The sequence below is a fragment of the Heterodontus francisci genome, chromosome 14 (genome assembly GCF_036365525.1).
Source record: "Heterodontus francisci isolate sHetFra1 chromosome 14, sHetFra1.hap1, whole genome shotgun sequence".
Classification (NCBI taxonomy): Eukaryota; Metazoa; Chordata; class Chondrichthyes; order Heterodontiformes; family Heterodontidae; genus Heterodontus; species Heterodontus francisci.
Window position 1 is genome coordinate 15,414,183 of NC_090384.1, and position 16,598 is coordinate 15,430,780.

The window sequence follows — 16,598 nt, forward strand, 5'->3', positions numbered from 1 at the left end:
TTTTTGGAGTTGAGTGTCCCCATTCCCTGTTGTTTTTGGAGTTGAGTGACCCATTCCCAGTTGTTTTTGGAGTTGAGTGACCCATTCCCAGTTGTTTTTGGAGTTGAGTGACCCATTCCCAGTAGTTTTTGGAGTTGAGTGACCCATTCCCTGTTGTTTTTGGTGTTGAGTGTCCCCATTCCCTGTTGTTTTTGCAGTTGAGTGACCCATTCCCAGTTGTTTTTGAGTTGAGTGACCCATTCCCCGTTGTTTTGGTGTTGAGTGACCCATTCCCAGTTGTTTTTGGAGTTGAGTGACCCATTCCCTGTTGTTTTTGCGATTGAGTGTCCCCATTCCCTGTTGGTTTTGGAGTTTCTTGTCCCCACTCCCTGTTGTTTTTGAGGTTGAGTGCCCCATTCTCTGTTGTTTTTGGTGTTGAGTGTCCCCATTCCCTGTTGGTTTTGGAGTTTCTTGTCCCCACTCCCTGTTGTTTTTGAGGTTGAGTGCCCCATTCTCTGTTGTTTTTGGTGTTGAGTGTCCCCATTCCCTGTTGTTTTTGCAGTTGAGTGACCCATTCCCTGTTGTTTTTGAGTTGAGTGACCCATTCCCCGTTGTTTTGGTGTTGAGTGACCCATTCCCAGTTGTTTTTGGAGTTGAGTGACCCATTCCCTGTTGTTTTTGAGGTTGAGTGCCCCATTCTCTGTTGTTTTTGGTGTTGAGTGTCCCCATTCCCTGTTGTTTTTGGGGTTGAGTGTCTCCATTCCCTGTTGTTTTTGGAGTTGAGTGACCCATTCCCAGTTGTTTTGGGGTTGAGTGACCCATTCCCAGTTGTTTTTGGAGTTGAGTGACCCAATCCCAGTTGGTTTTGGGGTTGAGTGTCTCCATTCCCTGTTGTTATTGGGGACGAGTGGCCCCATTCCATGTTGTTGCCATTCCTGCTGCATCCCTTTAATTCTTACGATGTAGCATTGACTGATTGACATCTTGTGGTCTGACAGCCAGGAAAGGTTCTTACTTCACCTGTTCCCGTGTTGGAGGTCGCCGAGGCCTGATACGTCTCGGCACTGTTGGTGTGAACAGCAAAGATTGCAACACATTGATATTCGAGTCAAGATTTGAGAGTGGAAACCTGCAAAAAGCTGTCAGAGTGTAAGTTTGATCGTTGTGTGCACTTTCTGCTTTGGCAGAAGCCTGATATTCCACTCAATATCACACCCCTGATCTCTTCACTCAACTTCACCTGCATTGGTCCTGATAGCCCCTTCCCTCACCATCCCACCGGCTGGACTGTCATCATTTCTGCTCAGTTTTAATTTGTACTGTGCCCATATCCTGTTAACCTATGTGTGCAATTCCCTGCCTTCCTCCTTACTTCATTCTCAGAGCCATAAGAGGCTGGGGCTTTAGAACCAGCTCAGGGATTCTCAGACATTCTCATCCGTCACAAACGATGGCAGCTTCATTTGCATTCCATTGTGCCTTTCTGGGTATTAAAGGCGATACATTTCTCCCCTTGGTGCTCCAAGCCCATCACTCTCCTTGGAAAGGTGTTGCTGCTCAGTTCCAAGAGTGGTGTTGACTGTTGTTTGGACCCCCTGCAGCACAGATGGGGAGGGGAGTCTCCACCCATGCACAGAAGGAAGTATCATTGGTGAGCTGGGGTCAGGCTGTTTAACCCACACAGGAACTGTACATAACTGGGGGGAGCGGGGAATGGGGCTAATGGTTACTTGGAGAGCAATGTGAGAGGCACTTTTATCCTGGCCTGTTCTCTGTTCCAGAGGCATCTACGAGTATGAGCTGACTCTACGCACTGACCTGTACACAGACAAGCACACACAATGGTACTACTTCCGGGTCCAGAATACCCGGCCAGAAGTCACCTACCGTTTTACCATAGTCAACCTGATGAAATCCAACAGTTTGTACAATCAGGGCTTGAAACCACTGTTGTATTCGGAGCGAGAGGCACAGCTAAGACAGGTGGGCTGGTACCGGGTGGGAAAAGACATCCGCTACTACAAGAACAACCTGGACCAAGAGGGCAGGAGCTTGTACTCGCTCACCTGGACCTGCCAGTTCCCTCACAGGAACGATACCTGCTACTTCGCCCACTCTTATCCGTACACGTACTCCGACCTGCAACGTTACTTAGCAACCATCGCCAGCGACCCCATCCAATCCCAGTACTGCAAGCTGCGGGTTCTGTGCCGCAGCCTGGCTGGTAACATGGTTCACACGCTGACCATCACCTCCCCGTCCAGGTGCCAGGAGACCGGCTCTGCCAAGAAGGCAGTGGTGGTGACAGCCCGAGTCCACCCAGGAGAGACCAATGGATCGTGGGTGATGACGGGGTTCCTGGACCACATACTGGGTAGCTCCGATGATGCTCGGCTCCTCCGCGATATGTTTGTCTTTAAAGTGGTGCCCATGCTGAATCCGGATGGCGTGATAACAGGCAACTACCGCTGTTCGCTAACAGGCCGAGATCTGAACCGGAACTACCGGACAGTGCTGCGGGATTCCTTTCCCTGTGTCTGGCATACCAGGAACATGGTGCAGAGGTGAGTGTGACATATCCCTGAGTAGCATCGCTCCACTTCATATCCGGTGTAAAATAAACATGCTCTTGGAATTTACACTAATTTACTGTTAAAGAGACTGAAAGGGGAGAATGCAGACAAACACTCCCTGCACTGCTAGTGTCACTGGTGGAGACTGGATTCTGTGGGAAATGGGAAAGATCACACCTTGCTTTTACATTTGTTCATGGGATGTGGGCATCGCTGGTTAGACCAGCATTCATTGCCCATCCCTACTTCCCTGGAAAAACTAAGTGGCTTGCTGGGTCATTTCAGAGAGCTGTGGGTCTGGAGTCACATTTAGGCCTGACCAGGTAAGACTCAGGGAACCTGATGGGTTTTTATAACAATTGACAATGGTTTCATGGTCACCATTAGACTAGATTTTTAATTTCAGGTTTTATTAGTTGCATTCAAATTTCACCATCTGCTGTGGTGGGACTCAAACCCATGTCCCCAAAACAGCAGCCTCTGGCTACAAGTCCAGCGACATTACCACTACGCCCTCTCCCCTCCCCTCCCCTCTCCTAATAGGGAATGAGTGGGGATGATACAGAGATGAGAGGGAGCTGTGAATGGGGAACTGGTGTGGTTGGTACTGGGAGGAGAGGGAGCAGTGAATGGGGTACTGGTGTGGATGGTACCAGGAGGAGAGGGAGCAGTGAATGGGGAACTGGTGGGGAAGGTACAGAGAGGAGAGGGAGCTGTGAATGGGGAACTGGTGTGGTTGGTACTGGGAGGAGAGGGAGCAGTGAATGGGGAGCTGTTGAGGATGGTACTGGGCGGAGAGGGAGCTGTGAATGGGGAACTGGTGTGGATGGTACCAGGAGGAGAGGGAGCTGTGAATGGGGAGCTGTTGAGGATGGTACTGGGCGGAGAGGGAGCTGTGAATGGGGAGCTGTTGGGGATGGTACTGGGAGGAGAGAGAGCTGTGAATGGAGAGCTGGTGGGGTGGTACTGGGAGGAGCGGGAGCTGTGAATGGGGATGGTACAGAGAGGAGTGTGAGCTTTGAATGGGGTGCTGGTGGGGATGATACAAAGAAGAGAGGGAGCTCTGAATGGGGGGCTGGTGCAGTTGGGACTGGGAGGAGAGAGAGCTGTGATTGGGGGGCGGCTGGTGATGGTACCAGGAGGACCCGGAGCTGTGAATTCAGGGCTGGTGGGGATGTTACTGGGTGGACAGGGAGCTGTGAATGGGGAGCTGGTGGGGAAGGTACAGGGCGGAGAGGGAGCTGTGAATGGGGATCTGGTGGAGATGGTACAGAGAGGAGAGGGAGCAGATGGGGATGGTACAGAGAGGAGATGGAGCTGTGAATGGGGATCTGGTGGAGATGGTACGGAGAAGAGAGGGAGCTGTGAATGGGGATCTGGTGGAGATGGTACAGATAGGAGAGGGAGCTGTGAATGGGGATCTGGTGGGGATGGTACCGGGAGGAGAGGGAGCTGTGAATGGAGAGCTGGAGGGGATGGTACTGGGAGGAGAGGGAGCTGTGAATGGGGATCTGGTGGGGATGGTACCGGGAGGAGAGGGAGCTGTGAATGGGGAGCTGTTGGGGATGGTACCGGGAGGAGAGGGAGCTGTGAATGGAGAGCTGGAGGGGTTGGTACTGGGAGAAGCAGGAGCTCTGAATGGGGAGCTGGTGGGGATGGTACCAGGAGGAGAGGGAGCCGTGAATGGAGAGCTGGAGGGGATGGTACTGGGAGGAGAGGGAGCTGTGAATGGGGATCTGGTGGGGATGGTACTGGGAGGAGAGGGAGCTGTGATTGGGGATCTGGTGGGAATGGTATCAGGAGGACACGGAGCTGTGAATTCAGGGCTGGTGGGGATGTTACTGGGTGGACAGGGAGCTGTGAATGGGGAGCTGGTGGAGATGGTACAGGGAGGAGACGGAGCTGTGAATGGGGATCTGGTGGGGATGGTACAGAGAGGAGAGGGAGCTGTGAATGGGGATCTGGTGGGGATGGTACCGGGATGAGAGGGAGCTGTGAATGGGGAGCTGATGGGGATGGTACAGAGAGGAGAGGGAGCTGTGAATGGGGAGCTGTTGAGGATGGTACTGGGCGGAGAGGGAGCTGTGAATGGGGAGCTGTTGGGGATGGTACTGGGAGGAGAGAGAGCTGTGAATGGAGAGCTGGTGGGGTTGGTACTGGGAGGAGAGGGAGCTGTGAATGGGGAGCTGTTGGGGATGGAACTGGGAGGAGCGGGAGCTTTGAATGGGGTGCTGGTGGGGATGATACAAAGAAGATAGGGAGCTCTGAATTGGGAGCTGGTGCAGTTGGGACTGGGAGGAGAGAGAGCTGTGATTGGGGGGCGGCTGGTGATGGTACCAGGAGGACCCGGAGCTGTGAATTCAGGGCTGGTGGGGATGTTACTGGGTGGACAGGGAGCTGTGAATGGGGAGCTGGTGGGGAAGGTACAGAGAGGAGAGGGAGCTGTGAATGGGGATCTGGTGGAGATGGTACAGGGCGGAGAGGGAGCTGTGAATGGGGATCTGGTGGAGATGGTACAGAGAGGAGAGGGAGCAGATGGGGATGGTACGGAGAAGAGAGGGAGCTGTGAATGGGGATCTGGTGGAGATGGTACAGATAGGAGAGGGAGTGGTGAATGGGGATCTGGTGGGGATGGTACCGGGAGGAGAGGGAGCTGTGAATGAAGAGCTGGAGGGGATGGTACTGGGAGGAGAGGGATCTGGTGGGGATGGTACCGGGAGGAGAGGGAGCTGTGAATGGGGAGCTGTTGGGGATGGTACTGGGAGGAGAGAGAGCTGTGAATGGAGAGTTGGTGGGGTTGGTACTGGGAGGAGTGGGAGCTGTGAATGGGGAGCTGTTGAGGATGGTACTGGGCGGAGAGGGAGCTGTGAATGGGGAGCTGTTGGGGATGGTACTGGGAGGAGAGAGAGCTGTGAATGGAGAGCTGGTGGGGTTGGTACTGGGAGGAGAGGGAGCTGTGAATGGGGAGCTGTTGGGGATGGAACTGGGAGGAGCGGGAGCTTTGAATGGGGTGCTGGTGGGGATGATACAAAGAAGAGAGGGAGCTCTGAATGGGGAGCTGGTGCAGTTGGGACTGGGAGGAGAGAGAGCTGTGATTGGGGAGCGGCTGGTGATGGTACCAGGAGGACCCGGAGCTGTGAATTCAGGGCTGGTGGGGATGTTACTGGATGGACAGGGAGCTGTGAATGGGGAGCTGGTGGGGAAGGTACAGGGCGGAGAGGGAGCTGTGAATGGGGATCTGGTGGAGATGGTACAGAGAGGAGAGGGAGCAGATGGGGATGGTACAGAGAGGAGAGGGAGCTGTGAATGGGGATCTGGTGGAGATGGTACAGGGCGGAGAGGGAGCTGTGAATGGGGATCTGGTGGAGATGGTACAGAGAGGAGAGGGAGCAGATGGGGATGGTACGGAGAAGAGAGGGAGCTGTGAATGGGGATCTGGTGGGGATGGTACCGGGAGGAGAGGGAGCTGTGAATGGAGAGCTGGAGGGGATGGTACTGGGAGGAGAGGGAGCTGTGAATGGGGATCTGGTGGGGATGGTACCGGGAGGAGAGGGAGCTGTGAATGGGGAGCTGTTGGGGATGGTACTGGGAGGAGAGAGAGCTGTGAATGGAGAGTTGGTGGGGTTGGTACTGGGAGGAGAGGGAGCTGTGAATGGGGAGCTGTTGGGGATGGAACTGGGAGGAGAGGGAGCGGTGAATGGGGATGGTACAGAGAGGAGTGGAAGCTTTGAATGGGGTGCTGGTGGGGATGATACAAAGAAGAGAGGGAGCTCTGAATGGGGAGCTGGTGGAGATGGTACAGGGCGGAGGGGGAGCTGTGAATGGGGATCTGGTGGATATGGTACAGAGAGGAGAGGGAGCGGATGGGGATGGTACAGAGAGGAGAGGGAGCTGTGAATGGGGATCTGGTGGAGATGGTACAGGGCGGAGAGGGAGCAGTGAATGGGGATCTGGTGCAGATGGTACAGTGAGGAGAGGGAGCTGTGAATGGGGTTCTGGTGGGGATGGTACCGGGAGGAGAGGGAGCCGTGAATGGAGAGCTGGAGGGGTTGGTACTGGGAGAAGCAGGAGCTCTGAATGGGGAGCTGGTGGGGATGGTACCAGGAGGAGAGGGAGCTGTGAATGGTGAGCTGGAGGGGATGGTACTGGGAGGAGAGGGAGCTGTGAATGGGGTCTGGTGGGGATGGTACCGGGAGGAGAGGGAGCTGTGAATGGGGAGCTGGTGGGGTTGGTACTGGTAGGAGAGGGAGCTGTGAATGGGGAGCTGGTGGGGATGGTAAAGAGAGGAGAGGGAGCTGTGAATGGGGAGCTGCTGGGGATGGTACTGGGAGGAGAGGGGGCTGTGAATGGGGAGCTGGTGGGGATGGTACCGGGAGGAGAGAGAGCTGTAAATGGGGAGCCGGTGGGAATGGTACCGGGAGGAGAGGGAGCTGTGAATGGGGAGCTGGTGGGTTGGTACCGGGAGGAGACGGAGCTGTGAATATGGAGCTGCTGGGGTTGGTACTGGGAGGAGAGAGAGCTCTGATTGGGGATCTGGTGGGAATGGTACCAGGAGGAGTGGGAGCTGTGAATGCCGAGCTGGTGGGATGGTACTGGGAGGAGAGAGAGCTGTTATTGAGGATCTGGTGGGAATGGTACCAGGAGGAGTGGGAGCTGTGAATGGGGAGCTGGTGGGGATGGTACTGGGAGGAGAGAGAGCTCTGATTGGGGATCTGGTGGGAATGGTACCAGGAGGAGTGGGAGCTGTGAATGCCGAGCTGGTGGGATGGTACTGGGAGGAGAGAGAGCTGTTATTGAGGATCTGGTGGGAATGGTACCAGGAGGAGTGGGAGCTGTGAATGGGGAGCTGGTGGGGATGGTACAAAGAGGAAAGGGAGCTGTGAATGGGGAGCTGGTGGGAATGGTACCAGGAGGAGCGGGAGCTGTGATTGGGGATCTGGTGGGAATGGTAGCAGGAGGACACGGAGCTGTGAATTCAGGGCTGGTGGGGATGTTACTGGGTGGACAGGGAGCAGTGAATGGGGAGCTGGTGGAGATGGTACGGAGAGGAGAGTGAGCAGATGGGGATGGTACAGAGAGGAGAGGGAGCTGTGAATGGGGATCTGGTGGAGATGGTACAGGGCGGAGAGGGAGCTGTGAATGGGAATCTCGTGGAGATGGTACAGATAGGAGAGGAAGCTGTGAATGGGGAGTAGGTGGGGATGGTACCGGGAAGAGCGGGAGCTTTGAATGGGGATCTGGTGTGGATGGTACCAGGAGCAGCGGGAGCTCTGAATGGGGAGCTGGTGGGGATGGTACTGGGAGGAGAGGGAGCTGTGAATGGGGAGCTGGTTGGGTTGGTACCGGGAGGAGAGGGAGCTGTGAATGGGGATCTGGTGGGGATGGTACTGGGAGGAGAGGGAGCTGTGAATGGAGAGCTGGTGGGGATGCTACCGGGAGGAGGGAGCTGTGAATGGGGATCTGGTGAGGATGGTACCAGGAGGAGAGGGAGCTGTGAATGGAGAGCTGGTGGGGATGGTACCGGGAGGGGAGGGAGCGGTGAATGGGGAGTGGGTGGGGTTGGTACTGGCAGGAGAGGGAGCTGTGAATGGGGAGTGGGTGGGGTTGGTACTGGGAGGAGAGGGAGCTGTGAATGGGGATCTGGTGGGCTTGGTACCGGGAGGAGAGGGAGCTGTGAATGGGGATCTGGTGTGGTTGGTACGGGGAGGAGCGGGAGCTGTGAATGGAGAGCTGGAGGGGTTGGTACTGGGAGGAGCGGGAGCTCTGAATGGGGAGCTGGTGGCGATGGTACCGGGAGGAGAGGGAGCTGTGAATGGGGAGCTGGTGGGGAAGGTACAGATAGCAGAGGGAGCTGTGAATGGGGATCTGGTGGAGATGGTACAGAGAGGAGAGGGAGCTGTGAATGGGAATCTGGTGGGCAAGGTTCCGGGAGGAGAGAGAGCTGTGAATGGGGAACTGGTGGGGTTGGTACTGGGAGGAGAGAGCTGTGAATGGGGAGCTGGTGGGGTTGGTACTGGGAGAAGAGAGACCTGTGAATGGATATCTGGTGGGGATGGTACTGGGAGGAGTGGGAGCGGTGAAAGGGGAGCTAGTGGGGATGGTACTGGGAGGAGAGAGAGCTGTGATTGGGGATCTGGTGGGAATGGTACCAGGAGGAGTGGGAGCTGTGAATGGGGAGCTGGTGGGGATGGTACAGAGAGGAAAGGGTGCTGTAAATGGGGAGCTGGTGCGGATGGAACTGGGAGGAGAGGGAGCTGTGAATCGGGAAGGTACAGAGAGGACAGGGAGCTGTGAATGGGGAGCTGATGGGGATGGTACCGGGAGGAGAGGGAGCTGTGAATGGGGAGCTGTTGGCGATGGTACCAGGAGTAGAGGGAGCTGTGAATAGGGAGCTGGTAGGGATGGTACCGGGAGGAGAGGGAGCTGTGAATGGGGAGCTGGTGGGGATGGTACCGGGAGGAGAGGGAGCTGTGAATGGGGAGCTGGTGGGGATGGTACCGGGAGGAGAGGGAGCTGTGAATGGGGAGCTGTTGGCGATGGTACCAGGAGTAGAGGGAGCTGTGAATAGGGAGCTGGTAGGGATGGTACCGGGAGGAGAGGGAGCTGTGAATGGGGATCTGGTGGGGATGGTACCGGGAGGAGAGGGTGCTGCAAATGGGGAGTAGGTGGGGATGGTACTGGGAGGAGAGGTAGGGGTGAATGGAGAGCTGGTGGGGCTGGTACCAGGAGGAGAGGGTGCTGTGAATGGGGAGCTGGTGGCGTTGGTACTGGGAGGAAATGGAGCTGTGAATGGAGCGCTGGAGGGGATGGTACCAGGAGGAGAGGGAGCTGTGAATGGTGAGCTGGTGGGGTTGGTACCAGGAGGAGAGGGAGCTGTGAATGGAGAGCTGGAGTGGATGGTACCAGGAGGAGAGGGAGCTGTGAATGGTGAGCTGGTGGGGTTGGTACCAGGAGGAGAGGGAGCTGTGAATGGGGAGCTGGTGGGGTTGGTACCAGGAGGAGAGGGAGCTGTGAATGGAGAGCTGGAGGGGATGGTACCAGGAGGAGAGGGAGCTGTGAATGGTGAGCTGGTGGGGTTGGTACCAGGAGGAGAGGGAGCTGTGAATGGGGAGCTGGTGGGGATGGTACTGGGAGGAGAGAGAGCTGTGAATGGGGAGCTGGTGATGATGGTACGGGGAGGAGAGGGAGCTGTGAATGGAGAGCTGGAGGGGTTGGTACTGGGAGGAGTGGGAGCTCTGAATGGGGAGCTGGTGGGGTTGGTACTGGGAGGAGTGGGAGCGGTGAAAGGGGAGCTGGTGGGGATGGTACTGGGAGGAGAGAGAGCTGTGATTGGGGATCTGGTGGGAATGGTACCAGGAGGTGTGGGAGCTGTGAATGGGGAGCTGGAGCGGATGGAACTGGGAGGAGAGAGAGCTGTGAATGGGGAGCTGGTGGGGTTGGTACTGGGGGGAGAGGGAGCTGTGAATGGGGATCTGGTGGGAATGATACCGGGAGAGCTGTGAATGGGATCTGGTGGGGATGGTACCGGAAGGAGAGGGAGCTGTGAATGGGGAGCTGGTGGGGATGGTACCAGGAGGAGAGGGAGCTGTGAATGGGGAGCTGGTGGGGATGGTACCAGGAGGAGAGGGAGCTGTGAATGGGGAGCTGTTGGAGATGGTACCAGGAGTAGAGGGAGCTGTGAATAGGGAGCTGGTAGGGATGGTACCGGGAGGAGAGGGAGCTGTGAATGGGGATCTGGTGGGGTTGGTACCGGGAGGAGAGGGAGCTGTGAATGGGGATCTCGTGGGAATGATACCGGGAGGAGGGAGAGCTGTGAATGGGATCTGGTGGGGATGGTACCAGGAGGAGAGGGAGCTGTGAATGGGGAGCTGGTGGGGATGGTACCGGGAGGAGAGGGAGCTGCAAATGCAGGGCTGGTGGCGATTCTAAATGTGAGGAGGGAGAGCTGTGAATGGGGAGCTTGTGGGGATTGTACCGGGAGGAGAGGGAGCTGTGAATGGCAAGCTGGGGGGGATGGTAAGAGAGGAGAGGGAGCTGTGAATGGCAAGCTGGGGGGGATGGTACAGAGAGGAGAGGGAGCTGTGAATGGGGTCTGGCGGAGTGCTGACTTTTCAGTTTGTTTAATGGGATGCGCGCATCACTGGCCAGGCCAGCATTTATTGCCCATCCCTAATTTCCCTTGAGAAAGTAGTGGTGAGCTGCCTTCTCGAACCACTGCCGTCCATCTGGGGCATGTGCACCACAGTGCTGTTAGGAAGGGAATTACAGAATTTTGACTCCTTGACAGTGAAGGAACGGCGATATAGTTCCATGTCAGGATGGTGTGTGACTTGGAGGGGTACTTGCAGGTGGTGGTGTTCCCATGCATCTGCTGTCCTTGTCCTTTTAGGTGGCAGTGGTCACAAGTTTGGAAGGTGCTGTCGAAGGGGCCTTGTTGCATTGCTGCAGTGCATCTTGTAGATGGTACACACTGCTGCCACTGTGCATTGGTGGTGGAGGCAGTGAATGTTTGTCGATGGGGAGCCAATCAAGCGGGCTGCTTTGTCCTGGATGGTTTCAAGCTTCTTGAGTGTCGTTGGAGTTGCACCCTTCCAGGCAAGTGGAGAGTATTCCATCACACTCCTGACTTGTGCCTTGTAGATGGTGGACAGGCTTTGGGGAGACAGAAGGTGAGTTACTCACCGCAGAATTCCCAGCCTTTGACCTGCTCTTGTAACCACAGTATTTATGTGCCTGGTACCAGTTCAGTTTCTGGTCAATGGTAACCCCCAGGATGTTGATAGTGGGGGATTTAGCAACGGTAATGCTGTTGAACATCAAGGGGAGATGATTGGATTCTCTCTTGTTTGAAATGGTCAGTGCTGGCACTTGTGTGGCCCGAATGTTACTTTCCGCTTATCAGCCCAAGCCTGGATATTGTCCAGGTCTTGCTGCATTTCTACACGGACTGCTTCAGTATCTGAGGAGTCGCGAATGGTGCTGAACATTGTGCAATTATCAGCGAACATCCCCACTTCTGACCTTATGATTGAAGGAAGGTCAATGATGAAACAGCTGAAAATGGTTGGGCCTAGGACACTACCCTGAGGAACTCCTGCAGTGATGTCCTGGACTGCGATGATTGACCACCATAAAGCACAACCATCTTCCTTTGCGCTAGGTATGACTCCAGCCAGTGGAGAGTTTCCCCCCTGATTCCCATTCCCTCCAGTTTTGCTAGGGCTCCTTGATGCCATACTCAGTCAAATGCTGCCTTGATATCAATGGTAATCACTCTAACTTCACCTCTTGAGTTCAGCTCTTTTGTCTATGTTTGGACCAAGGCTGTATTCATGTGCTGGGCTCCCTCATCATTAAGGATGGGGGTATTTGTGGAGCCACCTTCTCCTGTTAGTTGTTTAATTGTCCGCCCCATTCACAACTGGATGTGGCAGGACTGCAGAGCTTCGATCTTATCCGTTGGTTGTGGGATCGCTTAGCTCTGTCTCTCACATGCTGCTTCCGTTGTTTGGCATACAAGTAGTCCTGTGTTATAGCTTCACCAGGTTGACACTTCATTTTTAGGTATGCCTGGTGCTGCTCCTGGCATGCCCTCCTGCACTCCTTATTGAACCAGGGTTGATCCCTTGACTATCACTTGTTCCTCCAGGTTGATGGAGGAGCGGGAGGTGGTCATTTACTGTGACTTCCATGGGCACAGCAGGAAAAACAACGTTTTCATGTACGGCTGTAGCAACAAAGAGATCCCATCACTGAGATTCTGGGAGAGAGTCTTCCCACTGATGATGAGTAAGAACGCAGTTGACAAGGTACTGGATGGTGATCAGTGTTTTGGGGATGAGTGGGGTGAGCTCAGTGGGGCTGAATGGGGGTGTATGGGGGAAGCAAGGTGGGTACGGTGTGGGATGCAGGGAGAGTGGAGGGGGATGCGGCCTGAGGGAGGGTGTATATTATGAGGGGGAGGGTGTTTAGTGTGAGCAGGAGGGTGTAGGGCTTAGAGGTGGGGAGCCGAGGTGGGGGTATGGGGCCAAACGGGGTGTGGGGCCAAGTGGGGGTGCAGGGCCGAAGGGGTGTGGGACTGAGTGGGGGCTGGGAGGCCGTGTGGGGAGTGCGGGATAGAACGGGGTTTGCGGTCGAGTGGGGGTGGGGGACCGAGTGGGGAGTGCAGGACCGAGTGGGGGGTGTGGGACTGAGTGAGGTGTGCGGGCCCAAGTGGGGAGTGAGGAGCCGAACGCGGTGCGGGGCCAAGTGTGGGGGGGGTTCCGGGTCGAGTCGGGAGTGCAGGGCCGAGTTGGGCGTGCAGGACCGAGTAGGGAGTGAGGAGCTGAACGGGGTGCGGGCCAAGTGTGGGGGGGTTCCGAGTCGAGTCGGAAGTGCAGGGCCGAGTCGGGCGTGCGGGCCCAAGTGGGGAGTGAGGAGCCGAATGGGGTGCGGGGCAAAGTGTTGGGGGGTGGTTGGGCCGAGTTGGGGGTGGGGAGCTAAGTGGGGGGTTCCGGGCCGAGTCGGGAGTGCAGGGCTGGGTGGGGGGGGGGGGTGGGGGGTTTCAGACCAAGTTGGGGGTGGGAAGCCGAATGGGGGGTTCGGGGCCGTGTGGGGAGTGCAGCTTGAGGGAGGGTGCGTGGTGTGACGATAAGGATGCAGGGAGAGTGGAGGGTGCAGAGTGAGGTGGAGATTTCTGCTATGGTGAAGGCTGCGGGGGTGAGTGGGGTTTGGGGCTGAGTGGGGTTTCAGGGCTGAGTGGGAGGTTCATGTTTGAGTGGGGAGTGTGGGGCCGAGTGGGGGTTTCGGGGCCGAGTGGGGGTTTCGGGGCTGAGTTGGGGGCTCAGAGTCAAATGGGGAATATGGGGCCGAGTAGGGGTTTCGGGACTGAGTGGGGGGTTCGGGGCTGAGTGAGGAGTGCGGGGCCGAGTAGGGGGTTCAGGGATGAATGGATGTTGTGGGGCTGAGGGGAGGGTGCAGGGCTGAGAGGGGGCTGCAGGGCTGAGGTGGGGGTGTGGGGTGAATGGTAGGTTGCTGGATGAGAAGGGTGGGGGGATAGGGTGAGGAGTGTGAGGTAATGGGTGAGGAGGGTGAGGGGCTGGTTGAGTAGAGTTAGGGGCTGGGTGAGGAGGGTGTGGGGTAATGGGTGAGGGGCTGGGTGAGGAGTGTGAGGGGCTGGGTGAGGAGGAGGAGGGGCTTAGTGAGGGACTGGTTGAGGAGGGGGAGGGGCTGGCTGAGGGGGGTGAGGGGCGTGAGGAGGGTGAAGAGGATGAGGAGTTGGGTGAGGAGGTGGAGGGACAGGTTGAGGAGGGGTAGGGGCTGGGTGAGGAAGGTGAGGGGCTGGGTGAGGAGGGGAGGGGCTAGGTGAGGGGATGGGTGAGGAGGGGGAGGGCGTGGGTGAGGAGGGGGAGGGGCTCTGAGGGGCTGGATGAGAAGGAGGGGCTGGGGGAGGAGGGGGAGGGGCTGGTTGAGGAGGATGAGGGGTTGGGTGAGGAGGTGGAGGGACAGGTTGAGGAGGGGTAGGGGCTGGGGAAGGGGCTGGGTGAGGAAGGTGAGGGGCTGGGTGAGGAGGGGAGGGGCTAGGTGAGGGGATGGGTGAGGAGGGGGAGGGCATGGGTGAGGAGGGGGAGGGGCTCTGGGGCTGGATGAGAAGGGGAGGGGCTGGGTGAGGAGGGGGAGGGGCTGGGTGAGGTGCTGGGTGAGGAGGGGGAGGTGCTGGGTGAGGAGGGGGAAGGGCTGGGTGAGGGGTTGGTGAGGAGGGGGAGGGGCTGGGTGAGGTGAGGAGGGGGAGGGGCTGGCTGAGGTGAGGAGGGGGCGGGGCTGGGTGAGGAGCGGGCGGGGCTGGGTGAGGAGCGGGCGGGGCTGGGTGAGGTGAGGAGAGGGAGGGGCTGGCTGAGGTGAGGAGGGGGCGGGGCTGGGTGAGGAGCGGGTGGGGCTGGGTGAGGAGGGAGAATCCCCAATCTGAGCACTGACTCCTCCTCCCACCAAAGCACTGGTCTGCGGAAAGGACTGACTGCCCACCATGGTCAGCTCTGTAACCCCAGTGCCCATTCCTCCTGTTTACCAATGATGCAGTGCAATGGCTTTGCTTTCTGTGGTGTGGGCAGTTTATGGGGAGCAGAGAAAAATATTTTGTAAATAATGGAAATGCGGTGGAAGATAGAGAGCAAGCGAATGACCAGATCGCTAACTGCTCCAGATCACTAACTATTACTGTTAATGCTAGTTCTCCTACCAGAGCTGCAAGTTCAAGGTTCAAAAGTGTAAGGAGGGCACAGGGCGGATTGTGATGTGGAAAATGGGAATCGCTCACAGTTACACCATGGAAACTACCTTCGCAGGATCCACCCTGGGTAAGTGAGAGACACCCATCATCATGTGTTTCCATCTTGCTCAGCGGGGTAAGGCTGGTGCCACTTGTGTGTACTGTATATAGAACCAAAATAACAACAACAACTTGCATTTATATAGTGCCTTTAATGTAGTAAAACATCCCAAAGCAGTTCACTGGAGTGATATCGAAGAAAATTTGACAACCTACATAAGGAGACATTAAGGCAGATGACCAAATGCTTACTCAAAGAGGTTAGTTTTATTGAGCATCCTGAAGGAGGAAAGAGAGGTGGAGAGGCAGAGATGTTTAAATAGGAAATTTTAGACCTTGGGTCTTGACAACTGATGGAATGGCCATCATTGTTGGGGCAATCAAAATCTGGGATGCTCAAGAGGGTAGAATTTGAGGTGTGGAGATACCTCTGAGGAATAGTAGAGAACATAGGAATTTAGGAACAGGAGTTACCATTTATCAGTTTAGTCTGGTTTTCCATTCATTGAGATCGTGGCTGATCTGTAATCTAACTCCATATTCCCATCTTTGCCCCAATATCCCTTAATACATCTGGCTAACAAAAATCAATAAGTCTCAGAATCAAACTGAACAATTGATTTAGCATCAATTGCCATTTGCAGAAGAGAGTTCCACACTTTTACCAGCTTTTGTGTTTAGCAGTGTTTCCTAATTTCACTGCTGAAAAGCCTGGCTCTGTTAGCCTATATCTCACACCCTTAGATTCTCCAACCAGTGGAATTAGTTTCTCTCTGTCTGTTCCCCTTAATATCTTAAAAACTTTGATCAAATTAGCCCTTAACCTTCTAAATTCAAGGGAATATAATCCTAGTTTGTGTAATTTAACCCTTGGAGTCCTGGTATATTCTGGTAAACCTACACTGTACTCCCTCCAAGGCTAAATATATCCTTCCTAAGATGTGATGCCAAGAACTGCTCACAGCAACTCCAGGTGTGGTCTAATCAGAGCTTTGTATAGCTGCAGCATGACTTCTACCCCCTTGTATTCTAGTCCTCTGGATATAAAGACCAGCATTCCATTAGACTTTTTGATTATTTTCTATACCTGTTCATGACATTTTACTGATCTGTGTACCTGGACCCCCAAGTCCATTTGAACCTCCAACTATTTTAGCTTTCCCTCCATTTGGAAAGTACCTTGTTCTATCATTTTTAGGTCCAAAGTTTTTTGCCTACACTGAAATCCATTTACCACAATTTTGCCCATTCACTTAATCTAATAATATCTCTTTGTAAATTTCTGCTTCCATCTACACTGCTTATAATGCCACCTGTCTCTTTGTCATCAGCAAATTTAGACATGTGGCTTTCTATCTCATTATCTAAGTCATTACTAAATATGATTAATTGTTTTGGCCCCAACACAGATTGTTGCAGGACACCACTAGTCACATCCTGCCAATGAGAGTAACTGCCCATTATCACTAATCTCTGTGTCCTGCCTCTCAGCCAATTGCCGAACCAGGTCAATAATTTGCTTCCAACTTTCGCCAACGGTCTCTTATGAGGGATTTTATCAAATGTCTTCTGGAAGTCGACATAAATAACATCCATAGACATTTCTCTGTCCACTACTTTAGTCACCTCTTCTTAAATATTCAGTCAGATTGGTCAGGCCTGACCTTCCCTTTATAAATCCATGCTGGTTCTCTCTGGTCAGTCTCTCCATCCTTAATTATAGACTCTAGTAATTTCCCGAC

General features: G+C 55.1%; 1 protein-coding gene across 4 annotated transcripts in view; it reads left to right on the forward strand.

Moving 5' to 3' along the window:
* The window catches only part of agbl2 (AGBL carboxypeptidase 2), a 279,928-nt gene that overhangs the window by 172,275 nt on the left and 91,055 nt on the right, over positions 1-16,598 (forward strand). For all 4 annotated transcript variants that reach the window (XM_068045898.1, XM_068045900.1, XM_068045901.1 and 1 more), the window contains exons 6-9: positions 978-1,128; positions 1,761-2,543; positions 12,202-12,361; positions 14,758-14,884. In XM_068045898.1, the coding sequence (XP_067901999.1) occupies positions 978-1,128; positions 1,761-2,543; positions 12,202-12,361; positions 14,758-14,884 (1,221 nt within the window). The remainder of the gene's footprint in view (positions 1-977; positions 1,129-1,760; positions 2,544-12,201; positions 12,362-14,757; positions 14,885-16,598) is intronic.